This window comes from Ciconia boyciana, chromosome 7, assembly GCF_034638445.1.
Source record: "Ciconia boyciana chromosome 7, ASM3463844v1, whole genome shotgun sequence".
Taxonomy (NCBI): Eukaryota; Metazoa; Chordata; class Aves; order Ciconiiformes; family Ciconiidae; genus Ciconia; species Ciconia boyciana.
Genome location: NC_132940.1, coordinates 51,230,868 through 51,258,717, shown reverse-complemented (window position 1 = coordinate 51,258,717; position 27,850 = coordinate 51,230,868). Strand labels below are relative to the sequence as shown.

The 27,850-nt window shown below is 37.2% G+C and overlaps 1 protein-coding gene across 4 annotated transcripts in view; it reads left to right on the top strand.

Annotated features, from left to right (window-relative positions):
- The window catches only part of PLOD2 (procollagen-lysine,2-oxoglutarate 5-dioxygenase 2), a 66,984-nt gene extending 42,712 nt beyond the window's left edge, over window positions 1-24,272 (top strand). Inside the window, exons 11-21 of one of the 4 annotated variants that reach the window (XR_012043579.1) lie at window positions 2,307-2,411; window positions 3,721-3,846; window positions 5,074-5,215; window positions 6,426-6,488; window positions 7,859-7,972; window positions 8,357-8,422; window positions 9,417-9,521; window positions 10,431-10,577; window positions 10,803-10,928; window positions 12,009-20,627; window positions 22,348-24,272. Coding sequence is in view for 2 of the 4 variants with exons in the window: in XM_072868855.1 (XP_072724956.1) it covers window positions 2,307-2,411; window positions 3,721-3,846; window positions 5,074-5,215; window positions 6,426-6,488; window positions 7,859-7,972; window positions 8,357-8,422; window positions 9,417-9,521; window positions 10,431-10,577; window positions 10,803-10,928; window positions 12,009-12,164 (1,150 nt within the window). In the remaining 2 variants the exon portion in view is untranslated. Of the gene's footprint in view, window positions 1-2,306; window positions 2,412-3,720; window positions 3,847-5,073; window positions 5,216-6,425; window positions 6,489-7,858; window positions 7,973-8,356; window positions 8,423-9,416; window positions 9,522-10,430; window positions 10,578-10,802; window positions 10,929-12,008 lie in introns of all 4 variants that reach the window. The other 3 variants (XR_012043578.1, XM_072868855.1, XM_072868856.1) reach the window with 3 other exon arrangements.
- Window positions 24,273-27,850: the final 3,578 nt, after the last annotated feature.

Genomic DNA, 27,850 nt, shown 5'->3' with positions numbered 1-27,850 from the left:
AAGGCAGTAACGCTTTCAAAGAGTTCTCAATAGATTATTGAATGAGTGAATGTGACTTTAGACCAAAACTTGTAATTTATTATTTTGTGTTTTGGATTACTATGTGAATGAAGAACAGAAGGATTTTCAAGACTAAACACACTGGACCAGTTTTAATAGAATTCTCTGGCTCTGGATTTAAGGGGGGTGGGTGAAGGCAAAAGTTGAAAGACCATACATTTTGAAATTATGTAATCAATTTTCCAGTCATGTTTGCCTACAACTAAATCTAAATCTGTTCCATTTGTTTTTTCACATTTTCATAATTAAAAACATTAATTCCATTCATATTTTTGTTAGCAGCAAAAGGTTTAGCTGCTTTTGGGGAGGTGCTGGCCAGTGTTGTGGCTGGAACCCTGGACTGGCATCGAGTCTGTTGGTCTCTCAGGTTTAGTTTCCTCATTAGTAGAATGAGGATAAAGGAGCTGAATATTTTTGGAAGAAATTTAACATCTAATGTCAAGTGCAATATAAAAGTCAGACTACTATTAATAATTGTAATTATGCTAATGATAAAGCTATATGTGAATTGTGTTCAGTAGTTGTAAAGCTTTGAACAGAATAGGCTAGTAATGGAAAATGCCATCGAGACTTAATTGCTGGGCTGTGTTATGGCCAAAATAAAACCTGCTGATTTCAACTGGGGCAATTATGCGAGCAAGTGCTGATTAAGGAATTGCTGTCATAAAAACATGTATACATAACATAGAAAACTGTCAGTGAAAGAGATGTCAGTTAAAGCAAAGCCAGAGACTGACCAAAGGTTTAAACTCTGGGTGTGTGTCCAAACACGGTGACTTCAGCAGTAGTGGGGAGACCATTTCTGTTATTTTGGTATTTTAAAAATTTGTCTCAAATCATTACTACATCTTTAGTGGTCAAGTTTGAAGAGGAATGATTGCTTAAATTTATGGAATAAAAAAGCTCTGCCTTCTACTGTGATTCCAACAAAGTCATACCTCTGAAGTCCTCTGAGCAGAAGACAGTTTGAAGAAAAAGACCCAAAAGGTGTTGATAAGTAGTAGTCCTTACTGGAGACAGACTAAACACTGAGTGAAGTGCTGTGTTAGGTAGTGGAGGGGAACGGAGGAGGAGCAGGCAGGAAGCCATGCCAGCGGTTGCCTTGACTTGTATGTAGCCTGTCACATCCACTGTTTATCAGATCTTCTGAAGTGACAGAGATATTTTCCTTTGCAGAAAACAGTCACAAACAATGAAATCATATGGAACTTAAACTAAAACAGTGTTTATAGACATTTTAAAGCAAGAAAGTAAAATAATTTTAATGTTTCAAACTGTTACGATGGAATTAATGCAAGTTCTGTCGATAACAGTGGGGAAAATGGACAAAATCAATAATACCACCTGCATGATAGAAAGCTACTCCTTGTTCCACTTCCTCTAAAAGTATATTTGATTTACTATAATCTCCTACTATTCTCTTGGCAGGGGAAAGCTGAATTCACTATACCGGATCGTAGCCTAGCAAGTGTACCCTGTCAGAAACATACAAATGTAGTCTGTGTGTCTTACTTTTATATTTATAGTAGAATGTGTCTTCTGCTTGGTTGAAGCTTTCTCTTGAAGGTGTGGGAATCTATGCAAATAATTTATTCTGATAGAGGGACAAAATCAGTTCCTTCTTCTAATTTCCATTCATTGGCTGTGCAATTTTTTTATGTTTCTTTTTATCAACTGTGTTATTCTTGTAGGTCACAAAAAGACTAACAAAAGGTCTTTAAATATATATTTCTTTATACTTTTTGTATTGCACTCTCCATAAAGTTTCAATTACTATTCAGATCAGCAGATGACATGTGTAGCATCTTTTCCCAAAGACAGTGTTACCGCCAGTGCAGTTACTGACTAGAGAAGCTTACTTAATAAGCTTATACTTCACTAGTAAGTGACTGTACTGATATCCATCTATATAAATTAGTGGCTTGCTTTTCCACCCCCGCCCCCCAGTTTTCCATGAGGACACCACGTAGTAGCTCTTACTGAACTTGGTAAAGGTTAGAGATCACTTAGTTTATTAAAAGAAAAATATAAGGTATCTGATCCATGTTTTAAAATCTTCTTTTAGTTTATCACACTACTGTAATCTAAAGACAGCTTTCTTTTACTATACTGCAGAGGGCTTTTAATGCAATGTATGAGTAGAGCACTTGGTTGTGGTTTGGGTTTTTTTGCGTTTTGTTTTGTTTTGTTGTTTGTGAATCTTTTCTGGACGTGTGCGAGTTAACCATTCCTTTTTGTCTTTTTAGGGACCTTTGTCGCCAGGATAAAGCATGTGAATATTACTTCAGCATAGATGCAGATGTCGTGCTGACAAACCCGAAAACTTTAAGAATACTGATAGAACAGAACAGGTGTAGTATATCTCTTGATCTTTCAGAATTTCCTCCAACTTGAAGGGATTCTCTGGGGCCCATCCAGAGAAAATAAGATCCTGTCTGTTCTTGCAGAGTTAGATCTTCCTTGTCTACCTGTGGTATTTGATTGCCATAGTTCATAAAGGGCTCGGAGGACAACAATTCACACAGCATTTTGTTCCTGTCAAGCAACAATTCCTGGTGTGAATTTCAAATGCTTCAAAGTTCCTCTGAAGGGAATGGTGTGGTGTAAGCAGGTTTTATGAAATGAATTAAGATTTCACTGACTAATGATTTCAAAGTTGGTCACACACAAAATGTTAAAAAAAACCAAAAAAACAACCAACCCCAAACAACAACAAAAAAGACCCCCAACAAAACCAAACAAAAACTCCCTAGAGTTTATTACTCTAGTATTGCAGTATTATTACTTTCTTTTAAAATCATAGACACAGTAAAATAGTGGAAAGGTATTGGAGATGAAGCAGCTGTAATGACCAGTTTCTCCTTGTATTAGTATGATCTCTTAAGTTATACAAAGGTGTGACTTTATCAGCAGCAGCTTTCAGCAGACTGGGCCCGCCGTGAATGCTGTGCACTTCAGTCCTGCCAATTTATAACTTCCCATGTTAGGTAGGTAGGTGGTGTTTGCCTCTTCAGTTACAAATCTGGGAATCTCAGGTGTATCACAGAAAGACAAATTACTAATGTCTGTTTTGACCTACTAGTGAGAAGGGATGGAGCTTAAGTAAAGATGTGTCTGTCGGTCCTTTGCAGTATATTCCTTGCAATATTTACTGTTGTATAAAGAGGCTAAAAGCCAGGTACACTAGGTGGAAGAAACAGAAGCTTTGCAAAATACATCTAGCAGTAGGCGCCCTCTGAAACAAAGTACTGTTTTATTATTTTTATTCTGGTCAACTTAGATTTCCCCTTTTGAGTCTATTAAATTTTGGGTAAGCTAAGTGTCACTGTGTTTTAAGTTTTGTTTTGTTTTTTTCCATGTCTTTGACTTTGTGATGCTTTTTGCCATTATGCTATGGGCAGTATTTTTTTTTGCTTGACTGAAAATGAAGCCACCTCTGATTTATGGGAATCTTTGCTTCTGCTACACTGATGTTGTTTCTGGGCAGTGGGTACTTGGATGCTGTTTCTTCCAGCTTAAGTTCAGAATAGCTGTTCTGAGATTTGACAGTCATTGGTGTTTTAACTACACTATACTCAAAACTGAGGAAAGCTGGTATATTTTGACATACGGTCTACATATAACAGTTCATATTTTCTTATTTAATATGTCACTTCACAGAAAGATAATTGCTCCGCTTGTAACTCGTCATGGGAAGCTTTGGTCCAATTTTTGGGGTGCTTTGAGCCCAGATGGCTATTATGCTCGCTCAGAAGATTATGTTGCAATTGTCCAAGGGAACAGAGTGTAAGTAATTGTAAGCTAATTTTTAAAGTCAAGGCACCCATTACGGTTATCAGCAACATATTCTTACATTTTCATGCAATCTGGTATTCCTGAAAAGCTTAGGTTAATTTTATTGTTTAGCTTTTTCTATTTCATAGGAATGAAGTTTTTCTTCCCATTTATTTTTTCCTGTTCACAGCTAGAATAAAAAAGCAAAGTGTTTAATACAATGAGCTGGTATTAGTAATGGACATAGTCATTACTAGTACCTGTCTGATTGTGTCTGGTTGCTCTAGCAGTGCATAATACGGAAAATGTCAAGACAAACAAATAGCAAACCCAAAACTCTGTATCCCAGGAACCTCTTTCAAGAGAAATGATTGTTGCATTCATCAAATGACTTCTTCATCTATTTGGGGTAAATGCTTAATCAGCTGAACAACTATAATTTCTTCATGTGTTTCTTCCTGTATATTAGGTCAGATATATCCTAAGGAGCTCTTGAGAAATACTTTTGTCACATAGCCTTTTGGGTCTGTCCTTCCCCTAAAGCAATGTGATGTAAGTTGTTCTAAGCTTGACTTTCCCATGCGGTGATGCCTTTTCATTGCCCTGGAAGAACAAAAAGGTCTGAAATAGATTGACTGCTTGAATAGGACTGGCTCATTTCCAATCGCACTGAAAGATGTGCTCGTGGCACTGGGAGGGAGGAAATCTGCAGAGTGAGCTTTGTGACAGCAATGCTTTTTTGTTGATATTGGCCCAGCTGACATAAATACGTGGCCTGCTGTGTTCCATGGTTATTTGTGTGAGGAGGTCAGACCAGCTGTGTGAAGCTTCAGTGAAGTCTTTAAACTCGCTTAAAAATCTGTCTTAGAATTACTTTCTCCATCTGGTAGTGTAGAATAATATTATAAAAGAGTTTGACTGATTGCCTTAACTATGGAAACATGAAGTACATTTGTAGTTAAAACTCTTTAGAGAATTTGACCTTTCTATTTTTTATTACAATACTTCATAAAAGTTGAATTACTGCCTACGCCTACGTTTGAGATGTCCATGATGTCCAGCTGTAGTTTTTCAAATGTCTTGAGAACCTTTCAGCTTCATTTCCTTGAAACTTGCTTAGTCTTGTCAGCAAATACAGAGATGCTGATTTGATAGAATAGGCAACAAATTAGTTTTCATGGCTTTAAACTATTTGCATTTGTTTTGTTTGTTTGTTTGTTTGTTTGTTTTTTTTTACAGAGGAGTATGGAATATTCCTTATATGGCTAATATATACTTAATTAAGGGACAAACTCTCAGATCGGAGATGAAAGAAAAGAACTACTTTATGCGTGATAAGTTGGATCCCGATATGGCGCTCTGCAGGAATGCCAGGGAAATGGTAAGGTGTATCTATAACAGCTTACTTTTAAATACACACAGACTTCTTCGTGTCCTGCTACACTTGACTGCTTCACTTGATTGATCTTGGATATTATATTTTTACTTCTAATTCAAAGTACTGGCCAATTTTTGTGACATAGAACATTTTAGGTGTATTTCTTTAAATTGTTGAGAACAGAGGTTTTTGCCAAGCTAGTGCACTAGTGCACTGACTGCATGATGGCTTTTGTTTAAATGCGCTGAAAATTCCTGTTGAGGTTAAAATACCTTCCTCATTGACGCAACCTCAACAGGATGAAAGAGGGCTCAACTTCTCCGCTGTGTACGACTTTAAACTTATCAATGCATTTAGAGCATCTCTATTATGCACGTTTTTGTACAGTGTGAAACTTCTAGCAGACTAAGTTGGAATATTTTGCAATTTTATGTTTAAGTAGATACATATTTGAACTAATGATGGGCAGTGTTGATATAAAAAGCTTAAGTGATTTACGAAATTGTATGAATCTTCTTAGAGAGCATGAATTACTCATTAATTTTTCCAGATAGATTAAAACTGTATCAGAAATTTGTTACTTGCATTAAGCTGTAAGTAATGAGAGAAAACGTATTTGTACTGTAAAATTATGAATATGTAAATCCACATTTCTACTGATATTTACACTAGTTTCAGCACAGAAACAAATAAGACCTAAACCAGACCTATTTCCAGACACTATAGCATTGAAAAATAATTTTGCTGAATTGAACAAGAAAAGTTGGCAAGTATTAATTTTTTTATTCCCTCATAACAAGGCATGATCTCCTTTGTTTGTACTGATTCTTCAGAACATCCCCATCCAATTCTGTTGTATTCAACCTTCTCAGCATCAGTTATTGCAAACCTGTGCTTCCCATGCGCTCATTAAACTAATCTGACTGGCTCATCAGAAAATTGCTTTCTCTTTTCCTCTTTCTCAGTCTGTGCTGTAAGATGGTCTGGTACGTGCTTGTTTTTGTATTGCAGCAGATAAGAAGGGGCTGGTGGAAACAGCTTTGACATGTATTATGAGCTTTGCTTGGAGATGCATGTTGTCTGTAAAGGCATATCAGCTTTTGATCAAAGGCTGCTATTTCCCTAATGTAACTGTGGAAACCTAATAGTAGTCGGAAAAAGAGAAAGAGATTATGTATCAGAAAACTGATGTGATGATTCTCCTTCATTTTAGACTTTACAAAGGGAAAAAGACTCCCCTTCTTCGGAAACATTCCATATGCTCAGACCCCCAAAGGTGTTGCTTTATTTTTTTTATTAATTAGTTATTATTATGTGCAGTATTATTCTACCACAGGAAGATACTTCTCCTCTGTCCACTTACTCTAATGAAATACTGCTCTAGCTTTCTCTTCAGTCGTCTAAAGGTTCAAGTTTTTGCCAGGGACAGGTTCTTCATGACCAGCTCAGAGTGTCTTAGAGAGGCTTGTTGTTTCCTCAGGGAGGTTTCTCAGTGCTTCTGAGGTCAAAGTGAGCTGAAGCTGTGCTTCTGTAGCTAAAACTGATTCAGCAGTCTAGGAAGGACTAAAGCTCAAATCACTAGTAGGTCAGCCAGGTCCCCTCGGTGACCACACAGGGCAGTTGTGAAATCCGTGTCACTTTAAGCTGTTTTTCTTGACCCAGACCCTCCTTATTCTCCCTGCTGCAGCTATTTTATGATTTGGTAAGTGCCCAAAACTGGGCACGTGTTTAACATAATGATTATCTTTCTAACAGTTTAACTCTTTTTCAGACAAAAACATAGAAATACCAAAGTATCCAAATGATAATGTCTTCATCTGCTGCAAATCCAAAAGTCACAAACACTTTGGAAGTGAAGTTTTAGTCTGAAAAACATTAAACTAAAAAAACCCCATGGAACCTAAATTTCTTTTAAGAAAGACTATTTTCTGCTACTGTTTCTAATCAAGAGAGTTTTGTTAACATCTTCTGTTAATAGCTTGATAATAAAGCTGTATCTTACCACACCTGATATCTTGTACATATTTTGCAATGTTTGCTTAGGTGAACATACTTCACCGTGCTCAGCTGTTTTGTACCCTGATCTGAATATTCTTATACACTGTATTTGCCAATATCTTTTTATTTCAGGCCAATTCACCAGAAGGATCATGTAGTGAATACTCTGAAATAAGTTTCTTGTTCTGACTTCCATTAGACCTTTTATTGTTAGCTTATTCTTTCAGTTTTTAATCAGAAACTAAACCCTAGATGTTGGTTTTCTTGTGTGAGTATTTTCAGTTTGAGAAGAGGTGCGTCCAGTGTATCTGCTTAGGTTTTCTGGAAAACAAATCAACCAACCACTTCTCTGTTTTTTCCTTTCTATAACTGTATATGGGTTTACATTATGAACAATATATGTTTTGGTTTAATGTGATTAGAAAATAAATTCAAATGCTTGTAAACAAAAAAATTATGAATGCTAGTTGGTGATTAGAATCAACCATTTGAAAATTAAAGATGCTAAATGAACAGCACGTGTATAATAGGTATGTACAAGCGTGTGATATATTTTATGAAAGTGCAGGCATAAACAGCCTTTTTAAAAAAAATTATTTTTGCTAAGATGGTCAGTTTTGCTAATGACATTTTCTCTACTTGGTATAGGGTGTTTTCATGTACATTACCAACAGACATGAATTTGGAAGACTTATTTCTACAGCCAATTACAATACCTCCCACTACAACAATGACCTCTGGCAGATATTTGAAAATCCTGTGGTATGCATCTAATTATTGATGAAACAGTTATTTTATTTGAAAAAATTGTAAAGTTTATGTATTATAACATGGAGAACATTTGTTTATTATGCACTAAATATTGGTTGTGTACTAAAAGGTGTTCTCTACCACCCATTTAAGAGAATTACAATATATCATATCAATAAGCCAACTGATGACCAGAGTAAGGAGTTGGAGATATGACCCTGATGTAACAGATTTCATGATTTTTGATATGATGAGAACCAGTTCTTTTATGGGTATAAGAAATTGTTTAATTGTTTCCAATGCATTCCGTAGAGCAAATGAATAGAATATATATTATTTTTTGTCACTTATAAATTCATTTGTTCTGTTTTAATGTTTTAAAATCATGTTTTTTAGGACTGGAAGGAAACCTACATAAATCCCAACTACTCAAAGATCTTCACCGATAATATAGTAGAACAGGTGGGTATAAGTAAAAATTTGTGGGACTGACTGATAATAAATCAGCATACAGTAACTATTTCCACGCAAATGCTGTTTTGGTCTGTGGCTGAACAGCTTTTTGATGTTTTGGATCAGAACTGAATCTTTGCCATTTTGAAAACTAGATGAGAGGAGTCCAAAAAATAATTGCTAGATTGCTCAGAATAATGTAGTTGTCCAAGTAATTGCCTTCTCCAAAATACAGATGTATTTAGCTTATTTATTTGAACTAGCTAGTACCGCTAGCAGAAGGCCTAATAAAATTCCTGTAGCAGATTGCTGTGTTTTCTGGTATCTAGTAAAGGCAAGCTCATCTAGACACTTTCCCTGGGGTGTGCCTTGCCCTATGGATTCCTAAGGTCTGACAACCATGAATCCAAGGTAAGGCCTTTTGCTGGATATGAAGAGGTTTTTTGGTTTTTGTGTTTTTTTTTTTTTTTGTCTGCCTGGCTGCTTGCTTTCATGCACCTGACCTGGACAGAGCACTTCTAAGATGATAATTGTTGTATTAGTGTTGGATGATCAGTTCTGTGACAATTAGGGACAGTGATTTAATGAACTTTGCTTCCTCAAGAAGCTGGGATAAATTGTTTTTGTGTTGAAAATGATGTTAAGTTTTAAACTGTTTTTCTTAATAGCTTGTAATGTAGAAGATCAGGGTTGTTGTTTGGAGCAACCAAGGCACAGAATATGTGGTTACACTGATGCAGCTGTTATTGCTGGGTCATGGCTTATAAGGTAGCTCATAGTTTTTTGCTTCGTTCTGTGAGAATGTACTTGTGGATCAATACAAAACTTAATTATTGAAATGTATCTGAATTTTGGCTCCAATGAGAACAGCTGATATTCTTTAGTAACCAAGAAAAGGGAAGATGTCCTTTTTTAGCAGTTGGAAATAAAAGATCGCTGTTAAAGCTTAACTCCACTGAAAGAGAAGAATGTAGTTAAAAATTTTTTTTTTTTTCTTTTGTAGCCATGTCCAGATGTGTTTTGGTTTCCCATATTTTCTGACACTGCCTGTGATGAATTGGTAGAAGAAATGGAACATTTTGGACAATGGTCTGGTGGAAAACACCAAGTAAGTGTCAGCCTATATAAACATGACCTTAATGAGTGAGTACTTTTATGATAATAAGTTACAGGGTACTGCAACAAATAAACATTCCAACAACTGCCAATGACCCGAGACATCCACTTTGTGGTATAAAATGCTTAGTTTATTCTACCATGTAGCTTGTTGTTCAGTAGAGTTAGACACATTCCTCAGTTAACCTTGAACGAGCAAGTTCAGACACTAACAGTGGTGCAGTTGCTGTAGTAGTTACCTGACAGTTATCCAAGACTGATCTTGGTTAGCTGTTGATATGTTGATAAGTCTTCAGAGAAGTTTTACTTGTTTACCTCTTCAGTACTAATTTGTCAGACGTGTCCCCCTAAGCAATTACTCACAAATGTTATGAGCTGTTGTGTTTTTGTTTGCAGAAAGTTCAAGATATTCATTAACTACTGCTAAAATCGAAGGAATGTTTGTCATACTCACAAATGTGGTACCTTGGAAATGAGATAAATTACAATCATTATTTTACTGCAGGGAGAAGCCTCCAGAAAGGATTTTAACATATTTTTATCTTCAAATTATTTCAACATTTATTACCATGTGAAGTTGTGGTCTGTACTCTCTTGATCTAACTTCAGTTGCATCTACATCTCAATAAAACCATTACCCCAGGAAGCCCTTATTTACAGGCGACACACCCAAATATTGACTTACTGTTTAAAAAAATGTCCATCTTTGCTCATTGGTAGCTCAGCATTTTTTTTCCACAGCAGTTAGCTGTGAAATTACTGTACAGCAAGCTCACGTAGGCCCACTAAAGCATTGCTTTGTTGCAGTTCTGTGATTCTGCAGATTTCAAATAAATATTTGTAGAAGTGCCAGAAGGGTTCCATGTCCCTATTTCAAGGCTATTTATGGTGTTTTCATTAGGACAGTCGTATTTCTGGAGGTTATGAAAATGTCCCAACTGATGATATTCATATGAAGCAAATCGGACTGGATAATGAATGGCTGCATTTCATAAGAGAGTTCATTGCACCAGTAACACTAAAAGTGTTTGCTGGCTATTATACCAAGGTATGTGTTTAAAATTTTTGCAGACGATTACTGCATGGCATGAGTAATTCTAAGTATTTTATTGAATATACCCTATTTGGTTTGGTTGGGAAGTTTATACATGATGTAGCAGTAGTTATAGGTGAATGTTGTTGTTAACTCAACTTTAAACAAAAAAAACCCCAAGAATCCTGTTTGTGACTTGGAAGTTCACAAGTTGAAGTCTGACTGTATATTTTGTTTCAGGGGTATGCTTTATTGAATTTTGTTGTAAAATATAGCCCTGACAGACAACGGTCACTCAGACCTCATCATGACTCCTCTACATTCACGATCAACATTGCTCTCAACAAAGTAGGAGAGGACTTTCAAGTAAGTTGACAGCTTACTGACTTAAAAAATCTCCTTTGAGTGTCTAATATTGTTCTCAAACTAGAGCCCAAATGGATATACTTAAAGACCATGTTGAAAAGGAAAAGGTGCATGTCACATATTGAGATATATTATTCCTTGGTGTTTTTTGACAAGTACTAAATTTGCTTGATTGCAGAACTGTTGATGCAGTCAGGTTGAATTGGTCAAAATGGTTTCAGATGGTGGGGGAGAAGGGGTTTAAAGAAAAACTCTTTGGGGATGTTAGCCATTTCATTTTTAACATTTCTGAAATGTTTATTTCCTGTACAGTGAAAACCAATTTTTCAAAATACTTTAAATAGTCTCAAGTTGACTCGAATGGCTTCTTTTCTTTACAGCTTTTCTAATGATTCTTCTTTCAATCAGCCACAGAATGAAAATTTTCAACTGTTGGTTTTTTGGGTTTTTTTTTGAGATGAATCAATATCAGAGGAGAAAATAAATTAACTAAACAGTCCCCAGAGTATGGAGATAGGCAGGGCAGTGGCAGTAATATCCAGCTTTGACTAGTAGAGAAACTTAACCTGTTTTGTTTGTAAACCTGTATTATTCACAGTCCTACTTAACACCCATAAGTGTGTTTCTCAAACTTATTACTTTAGAAAACACACCTTCAGTTTGAAAGCAACAGCTAGATTAATTAATTTAAAATTTGTTTAAATGCTGTCCTGGATAGGGATGCAGTCCTGGAACAGGGCCTGTGAACGTGATTTGCTTCTCCCTGGTATCATCTACAGTAAAGTTATTGAAGATCTGTTTGTCAGAGTTGCTGCTTGAATGAGTTGTTATCCAGGGAATGCTAAAGCAAAGCAAGGGGAAATCTTTGATTGCAAATGCATGTCTGTTATGGATTGCTTTGAAGATGGTGTCATTTAAACAACCTTGTTAGTAGGGGTAGTAAAAAAAAAAATATATATTCTTAACAGACTATTAATAATAGCAAAATATTTTAAGTTGTGGATAAATAAAAAGGAACTTACTCAATTAAAACACAAGGTAAACATTTGAGGTTTTGTTTTGTTTCTGTTTTTGCTGCAGGGAGGTGGATGTAAATTTCTTAGGTACAACTGCTCCATTGAGTCTCCCAGGAAAGGATGGAGTTTCATGCACCCAGGAAGACTTACTCATTTACATGAAGGACTTCCTATCTTGAATGGCACAAGATACATTGCAGTATCATTTATTGATCCTTAATTTTTTTTTTATTTTTTGCCCTCTTCAGCAGCGTTTGGTTCTTTACATAAACATTTATTTATAGAATTCTTCTGGAAGATGGTGATAAAAGAAACTTTAAGTTACTGTTCCTAGACAGCAAAGTTACTTTGAGCTAAAAGAATGAAAAAAAGAAAATGTTCTAAAATTGTTGAAGATTTCTCAATATCTGCTCTGAGCCTTGAGTCACAAAGTAAAGATGTCCTGCTTGTTTTTCCATTCTGCTGTCTTAAAGAGTAGGTAAGGAGGGAAAATGGAAAAGCATTTTATAATGAATCCACTTCTTTGTTGAAAAAAACCCCAAACAACCCTAGATAGAAAATTATCTGAAAAATTTATTGTGGTTTTCATTCAGTAAAGTGACATAGCTAAAGTTTTTGTAGTATGTATATTTGGTACCAACCAATTAAAAACCACAGCATAAAACCAAAATCAAGCGAATCTTGTATAGAGTTGTTGGGGATAAGCAATAATTCCATATGCTGATATATACTGAAGGGAAAACATCTCAGTACTGAAGGGAGAAGTAGCCTGTTTTTGTAATTCATTTTCAATACTGAAATGTACGCCTTTAGAAGAAAAAATAAATTAATTGCAGAGATGGAGCAAGGATTAAATAATTTAGCTAAGAAAAAATGGTTTATAATTTGTTTTAAAAACTCATCCTGTTGAAAATTTACTTTTCTTCACCAAGTGACCTTCATTTAAAATGAGTTATTTTTCTAAATGTGTAGTCGCACCCAATTGATACTGGAAATTTGATGTTTATTTTCAGAAAGCTGGTAAATTTTAATAATAGGGTGTTTTATAAAAACCATTTTCTACTCTTAAAATTACTTGAATTTTGTATCAGGAAAATGAAATTGTGGCAGTCTCCCTTTTAAAGCTAAGGGTCTTAACTTGCCGTTTATTTTAAAGAAATTGGTTCAAAATATTCCTACTGTATCTACTGTTTGTAATTTAAAGAAACTTGAAGCAAACTATCTCAAAGTCTACCGTGCCAAAATGCACAACGTGTTGGAAAAACTTGTGAAAAATAAAGGGTAATTTTAAATTAATGTAGCAGCTTTTACTTGACTGTATTAGGTAGTTTCTTTGCATGTTGCCATTGTTCTTACAGAAATTCTATTTATTGATGAATATTTTTGAAATGAATTGTAGATATATTTAGATTGGAGTTTTCTCTAAGTGTTGTGTTTTGGCTTATTTACTCTGTTACTATTGAAATCATTTCTCATGTGAGTTGGTGCCTGTGTACGTTACAGAAAGTGCATTATACTTTCAGAATGACCCCATCAGGATGGATGTTTCTTGTTTTCTATACCAACCTTCCTTTTTTATATAGAGGCTTTTTGATGATCTAAACAGTAGTTCACTTTTTACCTGCTCATATTTGAGGAAACTTGCTATCATATTTCCTAAACAGAAGCTTTATTTGGAGCTGAAAGGATTGGGAGAGGAGTTCAAAAGATTATTCTGTTACTGAAAATAAGTGTGTCTGCTTATTTCCCTGTTCTGCTGTTTTGAGGAGTGGGTTGTAACCGTACTTAAAGTTACGCTGAAGCAAATACGTCAAAATGTGGTCAATTCAATACTGTACTAAAGTGGGCTGGCTTGACAAGGAATGGCTTTCCACAGGAAGTTCTTTGCTTTCTTTTCATTTCTCTTTACACTGTGAACTTTTCTCCATTTCAGGCTAATATTTGGAGGTTGATATCCCCTGACTTTGTTTCCAGACATGGAACACCTCTGCCTTAGCGAGCGTCTATATATGTGCCTGTGCTTAGGCAAACTTTACAGATCAGAAGATCTTCAGGCCTTCAGAATGAAAGCAGGCTTTGTTAATCACTTTTTTCTTAGCATTTGCCTGTGTTCTCTTAGGATAACTAAGAACAGAATAATATTTTTACCACTGGATCAGCTACAGACAGTTTACTGTTATGAGGAGCTTTCTTGGAAAAAACCACAAAAATACAATCCTGTAACACACAGGGGAAGTTCTTTTGCAGAATTTTTTTTGCATGACTTGTATTTTAATTATGTATTTTTTTAGTTCTCAGTCGCATTTGATTTTTTTAAATGTGTATTTTTCCCTCAACAAATACATGAGGGCTTTGCTTACTGTTAAATTTCTATGTTTGCAACAATTAATTTACTCTGTCACATAGTGACACGTAATGCTATGTTTACTGCGCTGCACATTTGTTGGAAGGGAGAAATGTGTTTACCATGCTCACATTGCTAAAATTCTCTCATTTTTTATTTTGATGAAGTATTTGCAAAGGCTAACAACTACCTTTCAGGCGGATGGCAACATGTATGGAAGTGTCCTCATTAATTTCTTAGGAACTGACAGATACCAGAATAGAGTTTGTTCTTAACAGTTCACCTGAATTGGTTCTGAAAGCTTTGCTGTACTGTTAGCATGTGAGTACTCGGAACTCACACAGGCTAACCAGAATTGCCATTATTAGGAAATTATTTTTAAGTTTCATTACTTTTAAAAGCACTTAAAAGACTCTTGTGTCTCATAACGAAGTTTGTTTTGGGGCATAGAAGATACATGTGTCAGGAGGAAAGCAGCAACCTTAATTCCAGCAGTGTATGAGAAACCTTGGGAGTACAGGGACATAAAGGTGCTCTGCAACAGATGAGACATTTGTAAAGTATTTGATTTGTTCTGCTGTCATCTAGCTCTATTTTTCACTGTTAAGTACTTGAAGAGACTGGTGTGGGTAAGAGGTGGGAGAGCAGTATATGGGCAAGAGAATTTCTTAATATTTTCAACCAAAAGGAGACTGAGTATAACTTGGTTTTATTTCATATTCATGAACTATTCTGACTCTGATACTCCTAAAAAATATTCAGGGCATTCAGTAGTATTTTGCACATTTAGTCTTCTTTAACATCACTGTGCAACAAGTAATTCCAATATGTATTTCTCACATCATTTTTTTTCCCCAAAGGATTACTGTTTCAGTCTTACTGTGAGCTGATAGGAATAAGACTATGGCAAGCCCAAAAAGAAGATAGATTTTCAGTGAGGGAATAATAATGAAATCAATTTGATTGTGCCTTTTTCTTTTGTAATGGCTTTTCCCCCACATCTACAGTATTCATGGAATAAATGTTAATTCAGTGCGGGGCTTCCACAGCAGCTTCCCTTCTGCAGCATGTAAGAAGTAAGGAGGCAAAGACATTTAAGGAGATGGAAAAGTCTAGAAAGGACCCTTATCATTCCTTCCTCCCATGTGCTAGTACTGGTTTTGCTTTTGTTTTTCTGCTTGAAAGAATTTGTTCAGATTTTTCTCTTCAGCTACTGCAATGAGCTTTTTAAAGAATATCTGTTTCAGTTTCCTTTGATTTAATTCTGATATGGTCTTCAGTGGATTCAGTTCTGAAAGAAGTAAGTATTTTTTGGATCTTCATTTCCCTGAATCCTCACTTTCTTGCATGGCAGAGTAGACTGCTTTGCTATTTTTGTGAGTGAAAGGGAACACAATACCTGTCTCAGCAGCCCCCTGTGACTGAGGTGTCAGATAAATTACTTGACTGTTGTTTTTTTTAATTATGGGATTTTTTGATTCCATAGCAGAACATGAATTAGAGGGCAGAGCCTTTATAAAATGCATTTGTAGAATTGATACTGGCAGTTCTTAGAGCTGAGATTTGCACTAGTAGAGTTAACTGTAGAGTCACAGGAATAAGTAATTAATTTATGACTGCCAGGAAGTCCCAGTTGTTTTGCTTCTTCCCTCTAGCTGCTGCCAAGAAGGATGGTCTCTGACAGAAAGTTAGTTTCCAGCCAACAGTAAAGCTGAAATGAGAATTGATGGTGCGGGATTTTGTTGTACCCAAAAGGTGGAAGTGTCACTTCAAATGGTTTTCCAACATGGTTTCCCAAATACTTTCTGGATCTTATATAAAAAGTTATTCTGGATCTAATGAAGCAGATAGTCTTGCTCAAAAGTACTGAAGAACCTTGTTCTTGTGTACAAATCAAACATTAAACACAATTGGAAAGAGATGCTTTTATCTTCAGTGAAACATTTTATTTGCTAGTTACATTACTTTTTTTTTTTTCCTTTCTGTAATTATCTTCCCATTTGACATAGCTTTTAAAGCATGCCACTTACAGGATGGCAGCTGTCTTTTAGTGCATTTCGGGGCTGGGGGGAGGGCAAAATGTGGAGGGGATGGGTCAAAGCTCAAGAAAGTTCAAAATTCACCCCATGGAATTGCTTCCTTCTGCAGCTATTGGCACAGAGCTGTGCAGCCTCGATCCTAAACTAACAGGAGGAGATCTGAGAAGCAGTTAATATCCTGACATGTTGCTAAGGCTGCTAAATGTAGAGAGATGATCACAATTTTCTTTTTCTCTTGGTAATTTATTGCTTTTGGAAAGTTAGTTTTCTGGATTGAGCTTCACTTCAGAAAAGCTTTTTTGGATGCATGTAAGGCAGTGCCCCTCAGGATTATTTTGCACAGAAATCAAATGCGAGATCAGCTATCTGATAAAAGCATATTCATCTTAAGGTATTTAATAGAGTAAGGCAACAGTTCAAAAGTAGGATTTCAGTCAGCATGGTTACAGCCTTTATTGGCATCAGTGCCATTTCAGAAGTAGCAAAGCTGAGAGCCTGGCCAGCGTGGAGGATATTGGCCATATCGCAGGCAGTGCTTTGGGGCGATGCCATGCCACCTAGGTAGCTGAGAAAACTGTATTTTCTTGAAAAAGCTCGCTTGTGTTTAGGGTGCCGAATATTGTTCCCTCTGCACCTGCCTTCTCAACTTGCTACTGGTTTATGGTTGTTGAATGTCTCAGAGTGCCTGAAGTTGGCAAGGGAGATACATAGTCTCATAGTAACAAATTTATTCCGGAACTAGTCTTTTGTCTTGAAACTGGCATTCTTCTCTTTCCAAGAATTTTGCTTAGTTGTGAAAGGAGTTGCTCAGCTACTAATGACTTAGCACCATTTTGTTGCCTCCATCTTCTGGGACTGGGGAGCAGAGAGAGGAGGAAGGTAGCAGAGCAAATTTAGTATAAGCTACTTCCTTACTACAATGTCTGTAGTACAGATGGGGCATGAAAACACTGCATTTTCACAGCTTCAGTTGGAATGGCAGTTAATGCGAGCAATACTTTAAGCGCATGAGATGGTTTACAATATTTAATACCTTAAGACATCAGGACCTACTCTTCAAAGTGGGCTTGACTAATACTTCAGGCTTTAAGCTTTCTCAGACTTGAGTTGCTAATCTCTCACAATGTACACTCATCCACTGGTGGTGCGTGAAAAGGAGGTTTGCAACCTTATTGTCTTCCACTTTGTTTTTAGAGTAGTAATTTTCATTTTTAAATTGAGAAGTTGAGGCAGAAAGTATTAAGTATAGGTTACTAAAAGCTAGTTTTTATCTTTGGAAGTACTGGGTGAATGTAAGAGGTGGGCGGGTGCACAATGCAACAATGAACTTCTGGCACAGCCAAATTTAGAGACTTGTAATCTCTGAATCACTTCTGCAAACTGTGATTGACCAGCCAGCTATTTCAAGCATTTGATCATTCTTTAAAACATGTACCATGTAAAGCAGGACAAGTCATGGTATATAAAATAGTGTTTGGCCTTAAAATTTCCAGATCTGACTGTCTCAGACTTGTCTTCACCGTGCCATCATGAATTGTAGAGTGAAGATCTTGATAGTGTTACTTGCAAAAAGAGGAAGTTCTCAGTTCGTGTACTGCAATCACATGCATTAATCTGTATGAGAGCTTTTTGGCCATATGAGGCATGAACTTTTTGTTCTCTTAGACTCCTTGCCCATGCCCCCATCACTCAGGCATACGTGCATATGTCACTTTCCATCCAAACTGTGCCCCCTTTGTATCTCATGTGTTTGCCAGATGTCAGCTTTCTAACAGGGACAAAAACAAAAAAGCATGGGTGGCCGATGGCTTTTGCATAAACGCAGACAGGAGCAAGGAAGGTAGAGACAAGGGATCTTTATTTTAAAGTATTCTTGAAGTGTAAATTTTAAACTGTTCTTTCTGTGGTAATGAAAGATGTCTTAGGGTCAGAATGAGTGAGCTGTTATATATCAAGGGTATAACTGAGATATGCTCTGTAGAAAAGCATAGAAGATATTTCCCGATTAAACTTTTTTCTTGTAGTTTATACAGCCGGTGGGATGAGATGGATCCAGAGGGCCAGTGGCAAGTGCAGTTTCTCGGATCCCACAGGCGAGCCTTTCATCCCAACCTGCAGCATCGCTGGTGGCTGTTGGGGCAGGTGACTGCTGCGGTGTGTCACTGTTATGATGTGTGTCTGGTGAGGGCTTTTTAGTCTTCATCTCATTATCCATCAGCATGTGTGTGTATGAACACAAACCTGTGCTTGATCTGTTTCATAGCCTGGCTGTATCTTGGCCTGGTTCTACAAAGAGGATTTTTTTCATTGTGCTGCTCAGACTGGAAAAAAGTGTTTCCCTTATTCTGAAAATAATGTTGTTCAGAAGAGTACACAGGCAAGGCTTGATTTTTTTTCTCTAAATATCACTGACATAAAGGGAATGTGAACTTTCCATGAATTAATTGATCCATATTAGTTGTTCAAATGGCAAAAGTAGAAAAATGAGATGTTATTTAGCTGAACACAGAGGTATGGGAAATGCTGTGCGTTTTTCATCATTAGGTAGACATAATCTCCCTGAAGTTGGATAACACAGATGTGAAAGGCTAAATGGAGATACCAGTATGTTTCCAAAACAGCTGTGCAGGTGTTCTTGAAATGTTGTTTGAGCAAATAAATGGATCTGTTCTTGGCAAGCTGTTCCCATTCTTATTTACTTTTAGTCTGAAGGGAACAAAAGCACATTATAAAGCTATAGCACCATTCAAATGCTGGGAATCAGAAGCTTATAAAAAAATAAAAATAAATTGAGATTATATTGCAGAGGAGAGGAAAACTTTGCAGCCATTAAGACAACAAAACTACTCCCTGCATGGAGTATTTTATGACCAGAACCCTGAGGAGACACTTGAGGAATGTCGTCAAAATACTGCAGCCTGAAGACCTATTTTTATTTTTATACAAATTTAACATTCTTTAAAAATAATTCCAAGAAAATTAATAGGAAGAGCTCCTAGCTGCAGACTTTCTTCCTGAAACAACCAAAAATGAGATCTATCATTAAAGCATATATATTCAAAAATAAGGCCAAACTTCTAACCTAGTCATCATTCCTTAGCTGAGAAGCCCCCAGCATGCAATACTGCATGTAGCACTAATGCCTACCAGGTCTCATGCCTGGCATTAAAACTCTATGGCAAATAAGTTATTCAAAGTTAACAGGAAAAAAATCGACAAGTGTAGAAACAGGTGTTTTTTTGACAGATTTCATGCAGGAATTGAAACTAACTGCATTTGTGAACGCAGGTCACTGATATAAGTACTAATTTTTGCTAGAAGGAGTGTGTGCGTACAGCTTCAAAGTGTCCTTTGCTTGCAAGTACCTAAGAGCTGATAACAAGTTTGCAAAATACTTACACCTGAAGTGCTAATTTATTTACTTCCTGCAAAGCAGGTGGTGCTATTTTATAGAGACCACTGGGGCAAAGGGTTGAGAGGACATATGGCCACCATTCTGTTCTCTTGGTTTTCCTGGGCAAGCGCCACCTTTAGGATAAATAAGATAGTTGTTGAATGGAAGACTTACTTCAAAGGATGGTGAAATCTCACCTGGCTCTTACAGTTTGGAATTCAAGACACCTTCCTTGCGTACAAGGGTGACTAAAGCTTTTCTTGTCTTGGTATTTTAGAAATCCAGCTAGAGCTCTCTGTTTCTGTTTCATTTCTTGTGAACCTGTAGGAGGTTCACAAGAAATTGCAGGCTGGCAATGGTAGAGTAGCACCAAGGTTTGATAGACATTCAAGAAGAGGCATTGAGATAGAGCAAAGCCCCTGGAAGATAGGAGGCTGGTAGTGTACTCTGTGTGGCTTTTCATGGCATTGATCTGGGGTGTTTTACTACGCTGGGTTTTTTTGTTGTTGTGTTTTGTGGTTGTTGTTTTGGTTTTTTTTAACTTGGGGAATGAAGGAAGCTAATACAGTTCTTGAGCAATGTAAATCACTAGAACTAAAGAAATGTGTTAACATATGAGAAGTGAATGCTTTCTTTCAGGGAAATAGATAAAATACATAATCTGAGTGTTCAAATATAAAGAAATTCCTGTTGACAAAGTATAGGAGGTCTGTAGTAAGCAAAGCTTATTCTTTTTGCTGGAAATGCCCTTACAGAATTATTTGATTTTTTTAGATAATGGAGTTAAATATGTGCAAAGTAAAACTGCAGCTCTTTGCTAATGCAAAAGGAATTGGTCTCATATGGCTGACAAATATTTCCTTACTTCACAAAGAAACTTTAAAGAAGGATACCCTTGCATTTATTGTAAGTAGTTCATACCTAAATACTGCTACTGTATAGTTACTTTTATTTTATAAATGTAGGTTTGTTTTTATCTTTCCCATATGTAAAAATACTGCTTCTCCTCTTTCGTTTTTGGTGTGTTTATCTTCAAGCTGAAGATTTTATGTGCAGTATGCTGTATTGTAGTGCTACTTCTTTACTTCACAGACAAGCCAAGGAAGCTCGTTTGGACTGAATGTCTTCCACAGAATATTTGCTCCTGATAAAAACTTACAGTGAAGTTTACTGGATTTTTACCTTTTCTCTTTTAAATATCTTAGAAGAGATAAGAGTGTTTATTGCTAATCATAAGAATGTTTTCCTTCCACTAACGAAGCTTGCCGATCCAAAAAAACTACTGAAGAAAACTGGTTTGGGATTCAGTTTTGCTTTTCATGAGGAAAGAAATAAACCTTCTTTTTTTCCTAATGGAGCCAAGTGATTGTATACGAAGTAAAGTTATAGATCTTCATGCATAGGAAATGAGTTTAGAACAAGTGCAAGGCAGTGGGATTGAGTAGGCTAGCAACAACATTGCCTATCATGCTCTACCATTCATGAGAAAAATTGCATTAAGTGTAATGTCTTTCTTCAATCCAGTTGCCATGCTATAATGGACAGTGAAATATATTGATAATGTCAGAAGTTAATAGATCCTCTGCTGTCTTTTATTTTCTGCTCTAAGGGGCTGAATCCCCAACAAATATCTCAGCTGTCATTTGTCACATTTGGTCAGCTGAAACGCTGAGGATTATTCATAAGGCAACTAATAGGAACGCCTAGGTTCCCCCTCCGCCCCCCTCCCCCCAAGTTTACTGTTTATGTTTCCTTTTCATCAGCTTTTAGGTGACTTTGGTTCATTATTTTTTAACTTTGCTGGGCTGCCCTCAGTGTGTGTTGCTTGGTGGAATGACTCATGGTACAAGTGGAGTACTAAGACACGGCATTTCTCCATACTTCATGCCAACTTCTTTCTTGAATCCAGTATTTTCCTAAATGCCTGTGGTCCACTGGTAAAGTGATTACAGAGATGCCTGCAGTCCTTCCTTACCACTTTATTAAACATTTCACTTCTCTCAGATTCCTGGAAATTGGTTGTAGATACAGAGCTTCTTTCTGCATTCCCACCTGGCTTTAGTTCAGCATGTTGGTAGCCCTCTATATAAAATGAACCTTGATAAAGAGAATATTCATCCTTTTCAGCTAGCTTTCCAACCTCCTAAGTTTTGAATTATGAATGTTTTTCTTTGTAGTAGAGTGTTGTGGGAAAGGAGAAAACACTCCAAGGACACAGCCAATACCATTGGCAATATAAATGCTACTTAAATGTGAAGCATGGTTTCTTCATGGTATGCTTCTCCAGGCTCCAGTTCCTCTCTCTGTCTCCATCCCTTCTTTGGTTCAGAAATAAATGTATTCAAACCAAATGCCAAAGAAAAAAATTCCATTCCTTTTTAGAACAGCAATAGATTCAGGACTGTGTAAAGACTTGCATAGATATTGGACTAACAGCTTTGCACAGTGTCAACCTTGTACTTATTTATCGCTCAGGAAGTTATTTGAAAAAGCATTATAACTCTGAACTGAACTGCTGCCCTTTGCAAGTTGGAGTGCATTATGCTTTGGTTAAATCATAACACATGCAGCTCAAAGAAAGCCCTCTGCAATATTTAATGGTGCTTTGTGTGCTCGTTTTCTTTAGAAGTTGGGGCAGAAGGCTATTAAAAAATCTCAAATTCACTAAACTTGAACCAAGAATAACAGCAAGAAGAAATGCTTATAATTTAGAGGTGAGTTTTGGGTAGTCCCACAATAACATTCTGTGTGCTAAGCTGGTCATTTATTCTGCTATCTTGGGTGTGTATTGAGTAAATATACCACAACAACATAATTTAATTCTTTTGGTGGTAACTCAAGGCTGCTTGCAAGAATAATCTTAAAAGCTCTGTTAAGTAAAAAGGAAATGACAGTAATTTTAACTTTAACACAATTAAAATAACACTATGTATGAACAATAGAATAGCGAGATCTGTTTTGGGGCCAATTTGCCTGCAGATTGCTGAATTTCTGCACATCTGACTTAAGCTTCTTCTTGGAAATGACCTTTCTCAATTTAATTTCATGATATGTCTGTTCTATAAACTATCTTCTGTAATTTGCTGGGGAGGTCAAAGTATTTAACCTAGTTAATAAAAGTATGAGCAAACAGAGAGAGTGGAAAGAAAAAATGCTTTGCCTTATGTATATACTTTTTCCCTGGTGAGTTCAAGGTAAAATAGTGCCTTTATACTCTCTCTGCCATCCTGTGGCAAAAATAAAATTTTACATATGCTTATTAAAGACAGGATGGAGTCTGGATAATAGAAATTAGGATAGATATAATAGCTGCAAAAATACTTAAACATAATACTTAAGATACAGTTTTAGAATTCAAGTCTAGTAATAATGAACATTTGGGCAGTGTGCATTTGTACATATATACCTAAAAAACCCATGAAAAATACTTGCATACCCACATTTTTAGGTAATAGTTGCAATTTATAACCTGACAGAGGATGAAATAGTGTCTGGTAATAGAGCAGTACTTGTATAGCCTTTCATCTAAATGCGTCAAAGTATTTTCTAAGTAGATGGGAAAATTGAAGATCAGAAAAAATGATTTGTTCATACTGTTTGGCAGCAGATCTGGGAAGAGACTGCAGAGTCTCAGTTTGCAGTCTTGGCTTTGACCTCCAGCTGAGTGACTCAGTAGCCAGGCAAGCATCCACGATTGATCCGACCACCTTCCTGGCAGCCCCACTCAAATCTGGGGGTGGTGGGATGGGAGGGGGCTGCGAGGAGGGACGTGCTTCAAATACCAGACAGAGCACCCTGCCAGCTCGATCTGCAGAGCAAAAAGTAAGACAAAACTTTCCCAACAAGCTGATGTCTAGTGTGGGATCCCTTCCCTGGTCCTATTCTGTGCTTTTCTAAAAATGTCTCCTGGTATGAAACCAAAATCTCCTGGACTGTAGGAGCCAAGAGCAACTGCCAGCCAATGCAATGCTGTGGGAGCATCTCTTCTCTTCTCTTCCCTTCCCTCATCTTGTCTGCGGGGAGCCCTCCACCTCCCTACGTTACACACAATCTCTCCTGCACCTGGCACTTATGCACTTGTTTGACATTCTAAGGAAATGTTATTTCTGACTCTTATGCTGTTGTTTGAATATTAATGTATTGGGGCCTTGTTAATACATGATGGAGCAAGTAACTTGTTTGTTGTTTTCCTAGATGTTGGTTGGATTTGCTTTTTCAATATGGTGCATGTGTTAAGTATGAAGTACCTGGAGAGTTGGGGTCCCCTTTTCCAAGCCTTTCTGCTAATTATTTGGACATGAGAAAATAACTGTTACCTCCCAGAATTAAAAGTAAAATTGCATCTTGTTTCTTTGAAATCACTTACTGTTCCAAAGGCTGAAACTCTGATTTTATTTTATTTTGTTTGTTTGTTTTGATATCTCCAGTCCTTATCAAAACACCATCAAATATTTTAAGTGACCACTGATATATGGTTGCTTGTACCTCATCAAAGCCAGGTCAAAAAAAGAATATAGAACTTAAAAGTACATTAAAAAATATTTGCACAGAGCCATTTCTTGAAGTCTTTTAACAACAAGAGTTTTAGATGGATAGAGCCATTTTATCAGCTCTAATTTGATGGTTTTGCATACTCATTTTACTCAAGTAGGAAAAAGTTAAATGGAAACTCTCTGTACTTCTGTGAGTATATTAACTGGTTATGTGGTTTGTAGGTTAAAGAGGAAAAAACCAAAATGCAAAAATGATTGACATTTTACACCTTAAAACTGTAAAATGCTTGGTCTATTATGTTTTATAAATATTCACTGTTAATAATAATTCTATTTCCCTTAACTGCTCTGGACTAGATATTGAGCCACTGACTCTGATAGCACAAAGGTTTCACTTTCTATCTCATAAATTCTCTGTTGGCAAAGTTCAATGGTTTCGATGTAATTTTGTTGTCAAAGGAAGTCATTATCAGGAGAAGAGGCAGTTTCTTAGTGAGTAAAGCCAAGTTTGAGTTTTTTGGATTGGCGTTTGAATTTATGGGTGCAACAGATCAGAGAATACAACTGCAGAATTGCTTTCTTATTGGAGATTAACTCCCTCATCTATGTGAGCTGAGAAGTTACAGTTTTGAACCATGTGGAGCTGTTTTATGCTTCAGGATTTCCTTTTTTAGATGTGGTGAGTGGGAATAGCATCTTTAAAATTCTAACTTGAAAATAAAGAAATTCCTAAACTAGCCTTAAGGATTTTTTGCTGGATTAGTCTTTATCTTGCTTTGGTGGTTACTTAAGGTTCTGCTCCTTCTAAATGCACTAAAAACCAAAGGACCATGAAGGGTTAAGAACCTTCTTTCCTATAAGAATGGAAAATGTAGCAAGTATCTATTTAATTACTCAGGGACTTCTGTGGTTGCTTGTACTGAGTCAGGTTAAAGCAGACTTGGGGCGAAAGGGGGAAAAAACAGATTTCTTTAAAAAGAAATCAGGTTGCTGGAAATATTAAAGTACATTGGGTTGTTCTTGTGCCACGTGTCAGCAGTATTTCACAAATATCACAGTGCTGGTCTTCTCCAGCGCCTGGACACTCTGGTTATGCTACAGCACTCTTTGACCACAGCTGGGCTGTCAGCCGGGTAAATAATGCTGCGTTTATCTTAAGAGGTCATTCTTGGCCAGGAATGAATACAGGTCTGACAATCCAGATAGTTTTGAAAGTATGAAACAGTTCTGGAGAGACCAGGGTTTCATCACATCGGTGGAAAGTTGAGAGATGCAGAGCGGGCTCGGTGCACGCGTGGGGCTGCCAGGCAGTCTCTGGGAGACCTGTTTGTTTTCATGGCTCTGCTTTCCCTCGACAGCCGTCCCCACTGCGGGAGTGAAAGGAGGCGTGGATGCAAGGGACGGGGCTGCTATGCTGCTGCCAGAGGATCCGCTTCCTATATCACCCATTCAGCTTCGTTGGACTCGGGTGACACGGCTGGGAAGCAACAACAAAAATTGTCCTGTTGCCATTTTTAGTCCCCACCGACATTTATAGCATCAGGCACAGAAGATGTTCCTCAGCTCTGAGTGAATGAAGCCTCTAAATCAAGAGCTGTATGGCTGCTAATAAAGCAGCTGCTTACTCATGGGATCTTTCCTCCTTGCAAATTCTTCACATCTCTGCTCAGGTTTCACTTCCTAGATGTATAGAAAGTATATATCCATCAAGGAAGGAGCTATTAAGGACAAATAAATGTCTGCATGTATTATATTTTATTTGAATTGTCATTTGGATGAAGGCACTTTCAGAAGTGGCTTTTTAACTGGAAGACTCTGCTAGAGCTGAAGTGATTCAGAGGAAGAATAAAGCCTGTGAAACTTGCTTTGAGCAGGGCTGGAAAGAGGCAGTAATTTGTCCTTTGCTCCATTATCTAATTTGAACAGTAGGTTACAAGTGCTTTCGGCTGCAGAACCAGCTCTTCTAAAAGCTGTTCGTACTGACAACAGATTTTCCTGTGTCCTGGCTTTTTGGAGGGGTGTTGGCTCCTGTGTTTGCAGCCCATGAGGAAGAAGCTCGGCTCGAAGGCATGTGCCAAAGCTTATCCTTGAGGACACAGACCACGAGCCCTGCCTGCAGCCAGGCAGTGGGCTCTTCCCACCCCGATGGGAGCCTCAGCCTCCTGCAGAGAGGCATTGGGAGCTGAGAAATGGAAACCAAGCGATGGGTGCTCTTGGCAATGTGCATCTCTCTCTCTTTTTATAAAACCTGTGTTTTACTACCCCTCACTTTCTACCTCACAGAACACAGTAAATATTTGTGCTGCATCTCTGTCCATCTCCTAATATTTGGAAGTCTGCCCTGAAGGGGTGCGTGTGTAAGAACTGGCTGGGGGATAAGGAGCAATATTTCTGTTGAAGTTAAAGCTGCTGCAGGAGAGTGAAAAGTAGCTTTGCCCACCCCACCCCCCCAAAACAAGCCCCAGCAAAATTACCTTTTCAGGAAAAGCACAGATTTGCTTTAAAAATTTCCCTCTGCTTCAACGTATTTTCTTTGCCAGCCAGTCTCTGGAATTAATTTAAATTCATTGTGTCAGCAGCCACTGTAGCCTTAGCATTAATGTAAAAGTTTCCAGTGGCTTTCATTAATTTGACTCCTTGCATCATCCTGATGTTTAATCAACAGATCAATCGTGGCAAGAAAGATTTCAGAAATTTGACTTTGCCTGATATTTCTGATGTTCTGATTTTATTTCTGAATTTCTGATACAAACTTGGTGATTGTTAAAGAAAAATGGCAGCTCTTACAGGCTTTATTGGACAGACGTATATGAACGTTGATTATGCTATTATTGTGTAGATCTCAACTGACTACATGCTAATCAGCTGCCTTTTCCTTAGCTACTCTGGAGTTGCTTTTCTAGCAGTTTCTTCTTTCCTTATTCCCTAGCCACGTATGTACTTTTTCTCCTAGTCTATTATTCTACACAGATGCTCTGTTGATGATCTTTGAACGCAGGCAGGGAAAAGCCCCTTGTCATTAATTTTTTTTTTTTCCTCCCCTCTTTGGCAGTGAAGCATTTGGCCACGTCTCCATGTTCTCTTCCTACCAGTATTGCTTCCAGATGTTTTCTTGGTGCTTCTTTCTTATTTGCATTTGGATTGTCACTTGATCATTAGCACTCTGTTTTCGAGAGGGAAGCCTTTGACTTGGTAGCAACTAGACATGAACCCAAGCCACAATTGTCTGACCTCAGCTTCCACAGTTTGAGGTTATGTTTGGATTTGAGATGTTGGTTTGGCCTATAGCAACAGTCAAACCCAGCTACAAAGTTAATTTCTGAATTTGGAGGTGGATTTTACTGATGATCCAAGACTACACAACTTATTGCTTCATGTTGATTACGTGTAGAGTCAAACTCTATTGCTAAAGATTTAACCCCCTTTTTTGTTTGGAACAATGCTATGGGCAACTTGCATCATCAGTGAAAATAAACAACCCAGAAATCTGAGCTCAATGTGATTTTGCTCCAGAGTGCCATAAATATCATCTCAGGAAGGAGGACAGTCTCAGTTCGTAGGCTGGAAGTGAAATTATCTTTCCCTGAGGTTTGCAGTGACCCTGGCACAGACCTGAGCTGTGCTGCTCTGATAAGA